At 40.5% G+C, this 16978-nt stretch overlaps 1 protein-coding gene across 4 annotated transcripts in view; it reads right to left on the reverse strand.

Annotated features, from left to right (window-relative positions):
- ADGRF1 (adhesion G protein-coupled receptor F1) overlaps nt 1–16978 on the reverse strand; it is a 79495-nt gene that overhangs the window by 16263 nt on the left and 46254 nt on the right. For 2 of the 4 annotated variants that reach the window (XM_058306854.1, XM_058306853.1), the window contains exons 13-16: nt 16473–16514; nt 15391–15450; nt 13553–13619; nt 12218–12480 (exon numbers count right to left, since the gene is read on the reverse strand). In XM_058306854.1, coding sequence (XP_058162837.1) covers nt 12407–12480; nt 13553–13619; nt 15391–15450; nt 16473–16514 — 243 coding nt within the window. In that variant the 3' untranslated portion in view covers nt 12218–12406. Of the gene's footprint in view, nt 1–467; nt 501–12217; nt 12481–13552; nt 13620–15390; nt 15451–16472; nt 16515–16978 lie in introns of those variants that run through there. The other 2 variants (XM_023587188.2, XM_023587191.2) reach the window with 2 other exon arrangements.

Raw genomic sequence — 16978 nt, forward strand, 5'->3', positions numbered from 1 at the left:
GTGGTGGGGGAAGAAGAAAGGAAGAGAGGCTGGAAAAGACAGCAGAAGGCGGGAGTTGCTCTTCCTTAATGTGAAAAATAAGATGTATGGGGGGGCTACAAAAAAACTGTAAGTTAGGAACCTGTGTCCTGTACATTTGGGAATGTTGTAAGTAGGAGTTACAATGATATTATTCTGACATATTTTTTTAAAGTCTTCTATATTTAAAAAAAAAACTAACAATTCCAAATTTCCCTTGGTTTGTATTTCCTTAGCTGTATTCTTTTTAAAAGCCTTCTTTTGCTTGGGCTCTTTTCCTTTTACTTGTCAAGGGTCATGAACAAGTAAAAGAAACACAAATAAAGAGCCTCTCTCTTTCACAGCCTCTTATAGTCCTTTCTTCACCTTTAAACAGGAGAATAGCTAAGCCCTTTGATAGAATGCTCCAATATGGAAGTTTTGTCTGATTAAACCCATTGCACACTGACCTTTATACTCTGGAAAACTTGGATTTATTTTCCCTGGAAAAGAGGAAGAAAGAAAATGGATTGCACATCTATAGTACTCTAGGAATTGAACAAGCTACTTTTCCTACTTCCCCATTTAAGCCTTCCAGGGGTCCTGCAAAGTAACTGTCCTCTTTCCCTTTCTACAAATAAAGAGGATGGTCAGGAAGAGAATGGAGATGTTAACCTTTGTCTATCTTCCCTGAAGAGTGTATCTTTCCTCTAAGCATATGACTTTGCAGCACCAACAATATCATACAGAATTCACATTTTATTAATATTATCAGTATTGATATTAATAATAGTCATCATTTATTGGATGCTTATCAAATACCAGGTAGCATGCTAAGAACTTTCAGGGTCTAGCATATACTCCCAACAATAAATTCACAAGGAGTTGTAATCCTTTGCTTATGGATAAAATAGCCAAGTTTAGGTAATGTAATCAAGTTTATACATTTAGTAAGTATTGGAGCCAAGTCTCATATCCATCATTTCCTTAACAGTATATCACATTGCCTAGAATACTCCCATCCAGCAGTAAACACTTCTCTGCTCACACCATCACCAAGACTTACTGGATTAAGAGGTTTGTGCAAAGGTTGGCAATAGAAAACAAGGCTGAAAAAAGTCCTGACTTCCCACCCCTTGCCCTCCTGCACAGGGGGAGGGCTCAGGATCCCATGGATCCTACTTTCCAATGCTCAGTCTCTGAATTTTCTAGGTCAGTTGTTCCCAGACTTGAGCAAGTGTCAGAATCTCCTGGAAAACTTGCTTAAAACACAGATCCCTGCGCCCCTCTCTCAAAGTTTCTGATCCAGTAGTTGTGGTGGCATGAAGCTCTATGTACCCCAGAAGAGCAGCTCTTAAATCTAATACAGTCCTGTGGGTGTAAACTCATTGTGGGCAGGACATTTTGATGAGGTTACTTCAGTTTGGTGCATCCCACCTCCATCAAGATGAGCCTTAACCTTATGACTGGAGGCCCTTAGAAGAGAATGAAATTCAGACAGAGAAATCAACAGGAAGCTAAGGGGCGCCAGGAAGAGACTGGGATATGCAGTCATGTGACTTGCCATGTGACAAGCTAAGGACCCCAGGACCAACAGGATCCAGCCCCAGAACAGCACAGTCTTCCTGGAGAGAGCATCGCCTTGATGAGCCTTGATTTGGACTTCCTTTTAGCCTCAAAACCATAAGCACATAAATTCCCATTGTTTAAATGGACCCATTTCAAGGTTGCTGCTCGAGCACCCTAGGAAACTGAAACAGTAGGTCTGGGGAGGGACCTGGAATCTGCCTTCCTAACATTCCCTGGTGATGCTGCTGCAGCTGGTTGGGGACGACACTTTGAGAACCAGGGCTCTAGTCTCCATGAGTAATTCATGCTGTTCAGACTTTAATAGGTATGCAACCGTCAACATAGAGTCTGAAGTGATTCCATAAGTGTAATTTGTAATTTATTCTTTTTTAAATGGTGGTGAGAGGATGTAACATTTTCTATAATCAGGTGAGATAGAGGACAGGTGGAGCTGGCTCCTCCCTGCCCCCAGCCCCCACCCAGCCCACCATCAGACATCAAGGTCACGTTATCACCAGCACCAGGTAAAGCTTTCATGCACAAAGAGTTGTCCTTGGCAGTGTGCCACTGCCTGTGGTCATGGAATTCACAGCTGCCTTGGCCATGCCCTGTTGAGCTAAGAACCAGGAAACCTCATCCACAAAACCAGTGTGTCCTTTGGCAGCACATCACACTGAGGCACTGCTCTGCTTTGGCTGCAGGCATTAGGTCAGAATTCCAGAGGGGTGTTGCCTCCCATTAGGTTGGCATAAATGTAACTGCTGGCAACGACTTATCTACAATTCCTACCCAGTAAGAGAATGTCTTGCCAAACCTACTTGGGCTGGTATTCATCGGTGATAAACTTCTCTTCTCTTAGGGTGTTACCCATGAAGAGAGCCAGTCATAGAGAGTCAGGGCTGGGAGGGACTTTCGAGGTTATCTAATGAATGGAGTAGATCTGTCATTTTACAGATGGGAAACAAACACAGAGACAACAGAGGCCAGCTTCAGCCTTGGCCTCCCAAGAACTGTCTCGGAGGGACGCCTCCATGTTACCCACAGAAACCAATTAAGGAAGCATTCCTAGGCACGGCTGGTGAGGATCAAGCCAAGTGAAATGTAGACAGGTAGGCGAGAGTCTGTGATAAGAAATACAGGGCTTTGCTCCCCATCACTTCTCCTTTCGGTTTTTTCTCTAGTTTCAGCCCTTTCCCTCACCTTCCTCAGGTTTTCAGGGGACCTGTAATAAAATATATTGATTCATAGCATGGTGTTAGAAATGACAGCCTTTTAAAAGATAGCCTCAGGGACCAATTTTTATCCTAAAGGAATAATAAATCTCTATTGATAAAACATGAAGAACTGTTGCCACCTACACAGGGCAGGGTGGGGCGGAGGCTTTTTTCAACAGGGAAGTGAGGCAAAGGGGAATAGTAAGAAAGGGCAAGCTGTCTCCTCCCCTTCCCCTGTGCTTATTTTCTCTGTAGGCAGGTCCCCTGCGCTCTCTCGGTCCCAGCTTCCTCACTTCTAAAATGAGGAGAATAAGCAACTAACTCACTGGGTGGTTTTGAGGACCATAGGAGATCATCTGTGCTATGTCTCGCACAAAACTGGCACGCTGACGTGCATGGTAATCTCTGCCCCCTCCTCCCCTTTTCTTCAAATTCCATCATTTGCCAAGGCATACCCTTGCCCGAGAGATTAAGGCTAAGGAACAAATGGCAAAGCAGCCCTGGCTTTTCTAGGCGAACCTTGGAGGACCTGCAGTCACTGTTTTTTTGTTTGTCTGCTGTGTCTTGCTCCCTCCACCTCAAGGACATTGGGTACAAAATGGAATCTTGTCAAGACTTTGGGTATTACAGCCACAGAAATGTGGCTCGAGTCTGATGAAATTGTGTAAAGTTTGCCAAGTTATTTCTTCCCAAAGTAAGAGGTGAATCCAAAAAGTACGGGATATTCCCAGTTTGCATCACATACTCGAGTTAACTCTGTATTTGCTCATGGTGCCCTAGAAGCCCCCACTGATAGGGCACAGATTTAAATAGAGCACTGCTTTTCTATCAGGTGAAAACTCCATGCCAACCATGACTAATTTCTGCCTTGCTTAGAAGCAGCCGTCACTGTTTTCCAGCACCATTGGGCATAAATCCAGGAAACAGAAGGATTGTTGGTCATCAGGAAAGGGAGCAATTATGTTCTTAGTTCCCTAATCTCTTTTCTTATACAAAACACAGCAACAACAATGTAAATTGTTCCTAATTATAATAGTGGGATTCAAAAGCCTTTCATGGACCCAGGTCCAGAGTGGATCACAGGTGTAGTTAAGCTTTGAGTAATTGCTCCAGGATTTATTTCCTGGTCAGAGTCCGCCCCCTTTAGTTTCATAAGGGAAAGTGCAGTACAGCCTTGTGCCTTCTGACAGAAAGGCTAATTGTCTTTCCATGTATGGACCACTTGGGAGGAAATAGATAAGGAGCTTTTGCCCAAATTAGCATCACCCTGTGAAACATTTTAGATGCCAAACAATTACTATCACTCAGCCTCTTCACTTGTTCTGGAAGGGCTGGAAAAACAGAGAGAAAATTACTCTTTCTAAAATAGCAATTTACAATTTTCAGGATATTGGAATTGTCCTGCATGACATTGCAATGACGGATACAGGCCATTATATAATTTGTCATAACGTACAAAATTGAGCAGGACAGAGTATACACTATAATGTAAACTATAATCCATAGTTGTAGCAGTTCTTCAATATGTGTTCATCGATTGTAACAAATGTACCACACTAATGAAGGCTGTTCATGTGAGAACCTGTGGGAGGGGAAGGGAGTGGGGCATACGGGAATCCCCTATATTTTTTATGTAACATTTATGTAATCAAAAGTTTCTTTAAAACAAATAATTTTTTTAAAAATTGAAAAAAATAAAATACCTAATTACAGGTCTGGAAGAGCTTATTAAATACAGGGTCATGCAAAGTCTAAGCAAAAGTTTCAATGTGAAACTTTCCGACAGTGGAATTTCTTACTCTGAGTGCCTAGTGGAGAAATACACAAATAACCTTCACATTTCAAAATTGAATGGTCAAATCATGGTCCTTATTGTCCCTGATTCTCAGCAGTAATTGACTTGATGTCCTTGCAATCCTTGAAATGCTTCTCTTGGTTTCTGGGACACCACAGTTTCCTGGTATCCCTCCTATGTCACTCCTTTTCATTTCTCTGTACTCTATCCTCCTCCTTTCCCTACCTCTACTCGCTGGAGTGCCTCCAGGCTGTGTCTTTGGATCTGTTCGCTTCTCCAGCCACACCCTCTAGATAATCTCATCTGGTCCTGTGGCTTTAAGCACCATTTGTGTGCTGATGACCCTTAAAGTGTGTCCCCAACCCAGACCTTCCCTTGCAGATTAGTATACTCAGTGGCCTACTTCAAGTTTCAAATTGGATGCCTCATAGGCATTCCAAAGACCTGAAGCAGCTGATCAATGATGCCATATAAGAGCACATAAGGGAGCACTATAGCCCCCAAAATTCAAAATCAAGACAAATTCTGACTGTGCAGGAGCACATACTCTCTCTCTTATACACACTCACACACATGTGTAGACTTAAATAGATTTATATTTACCCAAAGTTACATGGACATGGCTTCCAAGGTCAATGTAATCCCCTGAGTCTCAGAGACAGTCACTTTTAAGTGACTTAACTGATTCTTTTGATATTTATTCCTGTATTTCTAAATATAGGAATAAATATTAATAAATAAAACATTTATAACACTACTTAATTTTTTTTTTCGGTTTATGTTTTTGTTTTTGATCTCCAAAACTGGAGAATGAATTTAGATTTCTTTTGCCATCTCCTCCCCAGATATTCTTTCTATTCTCCCCCTTCCCAATATAATTTTAGTGTTATTATTTTGATTAGACCAATACAATTTCAAAATATTAGAACTCTGCCTAGTTTGCTCATAGCTAAGCTAGGCAGTGTGTTTGATGACTTTTCCTTTTCTGTACAACTTTTTGTTTCTATTAGATGGAGCCATTGCTTTTTTTCCCCACTTGCTTGGGTTTCTATGTTCCCAGAAAAAATTCATCTCTCAATCATCCCTAGTTATGTAAGTTTCCTCTAAATAATACTCAAACATATTAGATGTTCAGTCACTTCCATCTTCTTGAGAAATTTCCCCTACAGCATTTGACCAGCTCCAGTCTGGACTGTCTGTCCTCTTAAACCTTCCTGCGTGACTGTCTGGGCAGCTCTCCTTTTTGCCATCCTGTAGAAAAGCTCTCTCTTCCAATGGTTCCCTTGTTTTATGAGTCCCAGCTCTCTCTGTCTCTGCTTACTCTTACATTTGATGCAATACATTCTTCACTGACTCTTTTCTTAAGATTTATTTTTTATTTATTTCTCTCTCCTCCCCCCCCATGTCTGCTTTCTGTATCCATTTTCTGTGTGTTCTTCTGTGTTCACTTGGATTCTTGTCAGCAGCACTGGGAATCTGTGTCTCTCTTTGTTGCATTATTTTGCTGTGTTAGCACTCCGTGTGTGCAGCGTCACTCCTGGGCAGGCTGCATTTTTTTCATGTGGGGCAGCCCTCCTTATGGGGTGCACTCCTTGCACATGGAGCTCCCTTACATGGGGGACCCCTGCGTGGCATGGCACTCCTTGTGCACATCAGCACTGTGCGTGGACCAGCTCCACACAGGTCAAGGAGGCCCGGGGTTTGAACCCTGGACCTCCCATGTGGTAGGCGGATGCTCTGTCAGTTAAGCCAAATCTGCTTCCCTTCAATGACTTTTAAGAAAGGAAACTTAGAAGGAAATTTTATTGAGAATTTTCCTTCCCGAAAATATCTTTGTCCTTCCCTCGCACTTAATTTCATCCAGGTTGGAATTATCTCTCTAGACATTAGTCATTGTTTTCTAGCTTGTGATGTTGCTGTGGAGAGTTCTGATAATATCTGATTTTCAGCCCTTTATATAAAACCTGCTTTCACTCTCTGAAAATTGTTGGATCTTCTTTTTGTCTTCTGTGATCCAAAATTTCAGATATGTCTTAGTATAAGGTCTATTTTCATCAGAATACTTGGCATTTGGTGGGCCTTTTCAAGAGAGAAACTCATGTCCCTAATGACCAAAATTTTTTTTCAGTTTATTTCTCCAATGAAGTCGTTTGGTCTGCTTTAGTTTTCCTTTCTACAAATCCTATTATTCAAATTTTGAAACTCTTGGTCTGGCCCTCTAATTTTCTTCTCTTTTCTCCTCTACTTTAGTCTCCTTTTCTTTAATTATAATTTCTAGGTTATTTCCTCAGCTTTCATCTTTCAGTCCTTCCATCGAAGTACTTTATTTATGCTATTCTACTTTTAATTGCAAAGATGTCTTTTTGTTACTGGACTATTCCTTTCATAGTCTGTTCATCAAGGCAACATCCTGTTTAAGGACCACATTGATTCTCCTAACCATCCAGCCTTCTAGTCTGGTTTCCTTCTCCCTTTTGTCTTTCTCTGTTGGTTTCCTCATTCCTCTAGGTGAACCTACAGGTCAGGACTCAAGCCAGCAGCACACTGGCTCTCTCTGATTGCTTTTTGTTTTATGTGGCAACTGCATTTAATACTGGAAGCTTTTCTAAAGTGCTTAGTGGTCCTTAACTGTGTACTTATATTTAAGAGTGGCACATTAAAGAGCTGTTTGGAATGTCAGTTCACAAGAAGGGATATGATAACTCTTGGCTTTACTGTAGCCACTGTCTGGATGAGCATTTCATTAGCAAATATTCAAAGTCAGTATCTTTCAGTGTTTTCCCCTGATCTGATCAGATTCTCCAGAGAGAACTGCTCCATTCACTTGTTTAAAGGATATAAGTCTTGCTGCCAGTGTTTATTGACTTTCACTGAACTCCTTGTTTTCAAGGCAGTAAATCTACCTTCAGTTATGTCTGGTGCCAAAAACAAACAAATAGACAACAAAAAAAATTATGTCTGGTGCCTCCCAGTTCAAATATCCCTCTTTTTTCCCCCACATCTTCAGATAATCTATTGCTAGGGTAGAGGAAGGAACAGTTGTTTGGCTGCTTAGGGTTAGGGAGGAATCTGGGGATCTACCTGTTTCCTAAATTGACTTTGAATCAGCTCTACAGATTACTCCCCTATTCACTCACTTCTTAAGGAAACTGGTACTGCCAAATCTTGAGTCTTTTAGGGGATTCTGCACTGTAAAAGCAGGTTGCTTCTTGGCTTTCCCCACTGCTAACTTAATGCTTGGCTTCCTTACATCTTTTAAATCAGTTAGCGCTCACCCACCAGCTTTCCAAACTTTTTGTCACAGTTGTCTCTTCCCCTGTTCCCTGTCCTTGGGAGTGCATGTCTGTGACCCCCAGTAATTCCCTTCCCATGAGTGTGGCTAGGACCCGTGATTTACTTCTAACCAATGACGGGATGTCAATCTGCTATTACTTTACATTATATAAGACAACATTTTACAAGCAGATGGCAGCTAAAGATTCTCCTTGCAGGCTTGATGAATAAGTGGTTATGTTGGAAAACTTTCGTGGAAAGGAAATGTGGGTAGCCACTAGGATCTGAAGGCAGTCTCCAGCCAACAGTTGGCAAAAAGCCAGGGGGTTTCAATCCTACAACTTCAAGGAAATCAATTCTGTCAATAACCTGAATGAGCTTGGAAGTAGATTCATCCCCCAGTCGAATTTCCAGCCAAAAGTGCAGCCCAGTCAGCACCTTGATTTTTGTCTTGTAAGATTCTGAGCAGAGGATTCAAGTAAGCTGTGCCTGGACTCCTGACCAACAGAAAGATAATAAACGTATGTTGTTCTACACCACTAAGCTTGTTATTTTTAAACACAGCAATAGAAAGTATTATAATATCTTTTTTTAAAAGTCTTTTTGTGTTTTTTTTTTAGTACCTTTTTGGGAGGGACCTGAGGTTACTGTGTATGTAATCAGTAGCTTGGACAAACTTGACATGTGATACTTGATCAAACTCATATTATTTTTTTGTTCCTCATCATCCCTATAAAATTTATTCACTGGGAGACGCATTTCCTTCCCAACATACTTTCACTCCTACATTATCAAGAATGGCAGCATTCTCATAACTTTAAATAGCTAAACATGCTCTCAATTTGGTAACTAGGATACCTAGGCTCATATCATAATAAAAACTACAAATGATTTAGCTTTACATTTTTCTTCTCCCCCAACTGAGTCCTGCTTTGTGTTGGCTGCTTGCCCTAGCACATCTTCCCCCACTGACTGACACTTCGGCTTAGCATTGCTCACTCTCTAGGCTCCCAGCTAGCAGCCACTGACATTTCTGATTTTCTCTCCCCACTGCTCCCAGGGAAGAGGGGTTTGTTGTATGAGATGGGGTCGTGCTCCCTGGAGAATAACTGCATAATAAAAGAGAGGGTATTCAAGGACTTTTTGCAGATTCCTATAGCCCAGACTCTAACCTTCAAGTCCTTTAACCCATGCAGACTCACCTGTAATCCAGGTGATCACTTGTAACTCCTTCCTCATCCTCTTATTTGGCTTCACCTCAAGCTTCTGGCTGCTCTGGGTGGCCTATCAGACAGGACATCAAGACATCCCCATGCTAGCTCTCTCTCTCATATGGCCAACTATGTACCATAGGCAACATCCACACATCCATTGTCCTGACAAACTCTAGGCATGCAGGCTGGCCTCAAGAGAAAAGCTCCACTACTAGAACTGTGAGTGGACCCATTCTCTTCCTCCACAGTTCCACACAAGATTCAGACTCCTGCCAACCATACCCCTAATTTTCATGGTCCTATAGAAATTTGGGAAATTGCCTTTCGCCAAACTTGAAGTGAGGGGGCAGGTGTCCCACACTCCCGTTGTTGTCAGTAGGGACGTAGGGAGTCTTATGGAGCAGCTTTGTCCAAGGAACTCCTTCTCATAAAATTCTCTTTGATCCTTACATATCTTTGTGGGTTATGGAATCATCTACTGGGTTCTCAGTCATTTACTTTGAACCTTTCCTTTTTTGTATATTTTATGTGCTGTATCTTGCTGCCCCTTGGAGCCCTGAGTAAGAATTTGCTATACGCAAATATTTAATCCAATACCATTAACCAGAAGTTCCCCATGCTCTCTTTATTTGCATAATATGATGCCCTTTCTGGTCAGGAGGCTAAAAGACATTCTTAGGACTGTAAGTCTCAAAGCAGCCGATTCAGAAATCTCTTTGATGTCCTCCTTCAATATGCCTACCATATGGTTTGGTGGGATTGAGTCTCTCAGACGCTCAACCCCAAGTAGGAGATGTTGTGCCAGAGAGTCTGGCCTGAGCACCAAAGGGCTGCCATAAAATCAACCTTTACAACCTACCTCTGTCAGTGACTCCCACACAGGTGTTGTGAACTTGCATCCATAACTCTTCTCTCTCATCAGTAGGAGAATGAAGGTATATTGAGCAGAGACTGACCAGCCTGAGGTTTAACCTCTACAGGCTTACTGAGGGCAGGCTCCCACATCTGATCTCCCTAGCCCACAGACAGAGCTGTTAGCTGTGGGGGCACCCAGGCATGCTCTTGGGCCTAGTTGCAAAGTGTGGCAGCAATAGGGAAGAAGCTACTCTGAGCCACGAGCACTAGAAGCTTTAGAAGCATCTGGAATCAGAAGTCTTGGCATAGACATTGACATTTCCATGACAGGCTGGCAGGGGAATAGGAATTCATCAAAGTGATTCTGTAAGTAGCAACTTTGGGCTTGTGAGAACCAGAGCAAGAGAGAGAAAGGCCAAGGAAAGGATCCAGTCAGAGTTGCCACATGTGGCTGTGAAGATTGTAGCCCGAACTATTTAGTGGCACCATTATTGTCACTGAGGGTGAGGAAGATATTTCTAGAGTTATGCACAACCTGTGTAGCCATATGCAGTGTCCCTGGAAAGTTGTGGTCATGCTGTGAAACTGTCCTACGGTTTTCCTTTGGAGACTTCAAGAAGTAACTGCTAGATACTTTGAATGACTCTAATTTCAATTAATCAGGCCAATAGGGATTCCAGATACTGTAGATCAGAGTTTCTTAATCTTTTTTGTTCCACGAACCCCTTACTAAGTCACACTATACTGTGTACTATTTAATAACCCTATCACATCCCCACCAACATGTCCCCACAAGAATAATGTTTTTTTGAATTTCAATTCAAGCTCATGGACACCTGGTTATGAACTCCTGCTCTGGGTAGACATTAAAAGTAGATGTGCCTTCACGCGGAGCTTCAGGACATCTGGGTTACATATGAAAGAGTGGATTGGATGATGCCTAAAATCCTCATAGACTAAAGATCCAGGATTCTAAATATAATTAAATGAACAATGCCACCTCTTTCTAGCCTGACTTACATAACTCTGCTTATAGTAATTCAACATCCATAACTACTATCCTGGCCCAGCCACTTTCATATAAACTTGCTCCAATATCTGTGCCTTAGTATTTGCAGCTGTGAAATGGGGATTAATATATTCCCAATCTCACAGGTTTGTCGTGTAATTAAATGAGTTAAAACATGCAAGGCACTTAGAATAGTGCTGGCACATTGTGAGCGCTCTAAAATGTTACTTCTTCTTATTCTCTTTTTTATCATCACCATCATTATCTTCATCTCTATATTTACTATGGACAGAAATCAACACTTGCTCTGAAAACCAGCACTGCAAATGTCTGGGCAACTTCGGATGCAAGGATGAATCAAAGGATCTCGTTCTTCTGGACACTGTTGTCAGGGCTGAAACTCAGGTTGCCAAAATCGATGGACGTATGGAAAGAAATGCTGCTTCACACAGGGTCTATCAGCCTGCTACACTGCATCTCATCCAAAAGTGGCACTGACTACACATGGAAATAACTACCAAAAAGTGTGACTGGCATATGATGAAAGAAAACCAGGGCATTTTGAGATATCACTCTGGAAGATGACAACCAAACTCTCAGTTTGTCTCTTACAGAGAGAATTCTGAGAGTAATGAGCCATGTATCTGATCTCATAAGATTTCTTAGGATTGTAGATAATCTTCAAGGATGTTTTGAAGTGGCACAAATGGCGTAGGAACCAAAAGTCCTAAAAGCCAGAGACCCCTTTGCTAGCTTCACAATCTTCGGTGAGTCAATTCAACCTACGAGCCTCCATTTCCTCATCTCTACATTAGGTCTGCCTGGACACCTCATGTCACTGGCTGGACCAGATGAAGGTGCTTTGCAAACCAAAAAATAGTGCACTACTTATGAAAACAGTATTACACTTCCTGATAAATGGCTACAAAGCTATCTGAAACAGAATTTTTCATTTTATATCTGATCAACTTTTAAGGTGACAGAACCAAAAAATAAAAACAGGTATAAAATCCAACCAGAAAATTTGGCAAGGAAACACATTTCTCTCCAGGAAACTTTCACCAGTGTCTTCTTGACCAAAAGTGAAAATAGTCCATCAGTTTATCTAAGGCTATTTCATGAAGATTTCTCCTTCCAATCCAGATGATTGGAAATGTCACATGAATAATATTGTTTTAAAGGAAACTGTATTTTGTGGCACTGAGAGGCAGGTACAACCAATATAAACTCCAATAAAGCAGACTCTTCTGCATTTATGGGGCAATTTTTCTGAATCGATACACATGAAAAATAAATCTTCTCTCCCTTTATTTGTAGATAAAGGAGGCAGTGATGAAGCCTCTGAGACTTCCTCATTTTATTCTCAGTCTCCTAAATCAGAAAAAACCCATATAACACTGAGCATAATCTCTTCACTGACAAGTGGCTCTAAATACCAAGTTGCTCCAAATTTTTTTCCTTGATTTTGTGGTTCCTGACCTTATTCAGTTGATAAAAACTGAGTTAATATGATGTTGTTTGAGGAGTCTCCAGTATGAGATAGCATATAGTTGCCTGAAGGAGGAAAAAGAGGATAAAATTGATTTCTGCTATGCTGAAATCGAGCATCAGACAAAAAAAAAAAAAAAAAGAAGTCTACCTTTATGGCTGGGGATAGTTTTAGGAAGATGTTAGGGAAAGATACAGAAGGTAACTGGTCGATAGGCACAGCATTTCATTGACACATAGAAGCCTGAGGTTGTCAGTCATCTCTCACTTGAGAAGAGAAGCCCCACATGTTTTCAAAAGTACTGGGGAATGAGATAAAGTAGATTCACGATCACAGAATGTTATTGCTGGGAGGAAACTTAGTGATGTCTTAGTTTCATTTTACTGATTGGGAGAACAAACGCCCAAAAAGGTGAAGAGACATGAAAGGCACACAGGCTAGTGAGAGGCTGTGATAAGAGGACCTGACTGTTCTGGATGAGTAAGTACATTCTTCAGGCACTTCAACTTTCAGGGATTTTGATGAGAATCTAAAATCAGTTGCCCATATTTCTATCTTCATGAGTATATTAACGTTGTTTAATGTGAAATGAAACTCCAGTTCTTAAATATGACTTCTACTTGACTTGTAATGCAGTGTCCCCTCCTCAACCCCCATGCCCCACCCTTGTCCTGCAGGAGTACTGTGTCTATTTGCAGGTTTAAAGATTGGTCTTCCAGTAGCTGACTACCATAGACTTTAGTAATAATCAATATGTGAACACAGGAACGAAGCAAAGGGGGCAGTACCCTCTCACACTTAGGAAAACATGGACCAGTAGGTGATCCTCCAGTAAAGACACATCCATGCTCATCTAACCATACTCCTTCACCCAGAGTGCTACAGCTTTAAAAGTCTCACTGAGGAAATGGGGTTAAGTTGTGACAAAGATAAAGAGTGACAATCTCTGGTCTCCAGGAGCCTCAACCCCCCAACTTTTTCTATTAGCCAGTGAGCCTGAACATAAGGACACGTGGCCAGTTGATGTTCTCACACTTTTCAGATGCATTAAAAAAAAGCTGACATTGAATTTCCATCAGATGATGTGTTCATACTCTCTTCCTACAATTTATAACCTTTGATTTTATTGTAACTTACCTTTGTGTTGCAATGGGTTGAAAGGCTTTGAGAATTTGGGTTTGGCAGATAATTCGCATGAGTTTTGCTGCATAAAAGAGAAACAAGTCCGTTGAACATTAATAATATTCTTTTAGTGATGGTCTGCATTTTCTGGCTTCTTGATGTCCTTTATTCTTTCTACCTAGTGCATTAATCTTTCCTCAAGAAATTAGAGTTGTTACTTCCTTACCCTTTCTTCACTTTTAATCTATTTAAAATGCCTAAGATCTTACTTCTACGCGATTTTGTTTCCTGAATATTTTTGCAACTTCTACCAACACACTAGAAAACAGGCTTAAAGGAGATACTATACTTTTTTATGTCCATGCTTACATTTCTTTGGCTTGCATATTTATCTCTAGAAGATAAACCCTTGGAAGAAAAACAATAACCTTGATAAAAATGGTCTCCAGGTAAAGCTTTGCTTTACTGTTGCCAATCTTAACATTCAAATATTTTTGTGAATATTCCTTCTTAGGTACTATACAGAGGCTATACAGAATTCAAAAATTTAAAAGTGAAATTATTAAGCTCAAATAAAATATATAAAACAAAAAGCATGCATTTGTTGAGAAAGAAAAGCATTAAAATACAGTACATCTTTTCCCATTATTAATTAATCATTCATTTATTCATTAATTGAATATTGTATATTGAGTGCCTACTGTATGATAGACACTTATTAGACCTGGGAATATTAGAAAGAATAAGTTCCATTAGCTGCCATAGTCCATGTCATGAGGAAGCCAAACCAAAGTAGGAGAAATAGATTCTTATTACATGCAGTGGATAGCCTAGTGATGGCTTCCTCATTTTCACCAAGATATAAGTAGCTACCCCACATTGATCCATGGAACAAACAAAAAATTATCTTAGAGACAGAAATGAGAACTGTCTAAATCTTTCAACTCAAAGGAATTACTTTTCTAGAACTCAAGTTCAGCAAACATACAATATAACCTTAAAGAAAAATAATTTGAGGTCAAGATCATTGCATTTAAAACTGCATCCTGGGAAAGAGATGTGGCTCAACCAACTGGGCTCCCAACCACCATATAGGAGGTTGAGGGTTCAATGCCCAGGGTCTTCTGGTGAGGGCAATCTGTCCCACATGGCAAGCTGGTCCATGCAGAGTGCCGGCCAACGTGGGAATGCCACCCAGCACGGGAAAGCCAGCCCCGTCCAGGAGCACCACCTGACATGGAGAGCTGGTACAGCAGATGATGCACCAAGAGACACAGAGGAGAGAAAATGAGAAGACACAGCAGAACAGGGAGCTGAGGTGGTGCAAAAGAGTAATCGCCTCTCTCCCACTCTAGAAGGTCCCAGGACCAGTTTCAGGAGCCACCTAATAAGAATACAAGCAGACACAGAAGAACACACAGTGAATGGACACAGACAGCAGGCAACGGGGGGAATGGGGTGGGGGACTGGGGGAGAAATCCTGTCCCATTTGAAGAGAGCAATCTCAAGTTGCAATGCTTTCCAGGGACTCTGTGTGGTTCCGGAAGAAGATGCCTCTTCAGGACGTAAGGTTATGGGTCTAAGCTCTTGGTCAAACAGCAGGAGCTGAGTCACAGAAACTAAGCTGTAACTCTGTAAGTCCAGTCTTTGTGAAAGCAGAATCTGTGGAGGCTGCCAGAGTCTACTTCTTGATGAAGAGTATCTGCCTTGTGCCACACACTAGGCCTGGTGGCAGGAATATGGTGAAAGAAACTCAAGGGATTTATGCAAAAGAAGGCTTGCTGTTGGCATAAAGAGAAAAAGGCAAAACCTGGGCTTCTGGTATTGGATCCATGACAGTAAAAGACAATTACCTTCGATGGCTGTGTCAAAGAACTGAATGGAGACAACTTGTTGAACAGAAATTGTCGCAGCTATAGGCGAAACGAAGAAATGTTAATAAGTTATACACATACAATCATACACAGACAAACTAAGAACAAAAATGAGGATTGAAATTGTTATTTAATAGTAATTTATACTGAAGGACTTAAAAGACTATGAGCTAGGGTATCTAATAGAAGGAATTATATGCTTAGACTCTTTACCTATACACAAAATTAGAATTAAATAAACAATACCATAATAATTCAGATTCTAGATATTTGTCATTGGCAATAATTGCTACAATGAAGTTTACCTTTGAAATGAAGATTTCCTGACCATGTGAATGGTGCCAACAAGGGAATTATTTTTTATTCCAGTTAAGAACAACAAATTGCTTATTTATAAACAGGGGTTTGTGCAAGTTCAGTAATTGTGCAAAACATAAAATATTCTTATCTTTTTATCAAAACAAAGACTCTTTTACATCTATTACTTATTATCTTCACCTCCTTCAACAAAGTTGTTCAATGTTCGGGAAAAATTATGAAACAAATTATTTTTAAATTCTCTTTTCCTATTATGTCTCACCCACACTGATTGTTCTATATTAGGTAATTTACGTAATGTTAGAGACTATTTAACATCCATATAACTCTTGAAATATAGAAGTAGATTTATCTTTTAGCATATTCTAAATAGATGGAGAAACAGATTCAAGGAACAAAAGAAATTCACCACTTAAGGAAAGAAGTTGTTGTTCTTTAGTGTCAACTTAGATGTTAAGGTATGAAAATTGAAGTTGAAGTAATTTTCTTTTTCTTTTTCCTTTTTTGCCAATAATCTTCATGTTACATGTTGCATTTAGTTCTATATCAAACATTATTATCAGCAGTGACTATTTAGTTCCTTTGTTTCCTGAATGAGCTATATTTTATAAAATTATAGAACTGTATTACAAAAGTACCTATAGTCCAACCCTCTTATTATATAAATGAAAGTCCTTGAACTAAAGGGTAGAGGTTTAAAGATGCCTGGGTTAGAGGATAAAAAGAGAAACAAATACACATACCTTACTATCCAAGAGGATTCCAAAACATAAGATGAAAAACCCCTTAAAAAAAAAGGAATGAATCACATGTAAAATACATATATATATCACTCAACATTGAAATTGTTTTCTTGTCTTATCTAAATTGTAGGTTCCTTGAAGACAAGGACACTGTGCAATTCCCAGGGTGCCTGGAATCACACAATTTTTTGTTGTTGAATGTATAAATAAACAAATGAGTGAGTGAATGAGTTTTAAATGCCTATGGGGCTTCACTCCTCCCCAGTGTCACCCCTGACCAGAAATAAATTGTTGCCATTTGCTTTTGGATAATAGTTTTCTTTGGACCAGGCATTTAAGAAGAGTTCACTAAGCATCTACAAAGGCAGTGGACACTGGGATCCAATCCTGTGGCCAAGTCAAGCAAGTCAACCTCCACCAGCACCCTTTCCTCTGAACACAACCCTTGGGGAATCCTTAGCAGAGGTTTTCTTGGACCTTGAAATCCTCCTGTTAAGGGTACTCTT

This window comes from Dasypus novemcinctus, chromosome 11 (genome assembly GCF_030445035.2).
Source record: "Dasypus novemcinctus isolate mDasNov1 chromosome 11, mDasNov1.1.hap2, whole genome shotgun sequence".
In the NCBI taxonomy this organism is placed as follows: domain Eukaryota; kingdom Metazoa; phylum Chordata; class Mammalia; order Cingulata; family Dasypodidae; genus Dasypus; species Dasypus novemcinctus.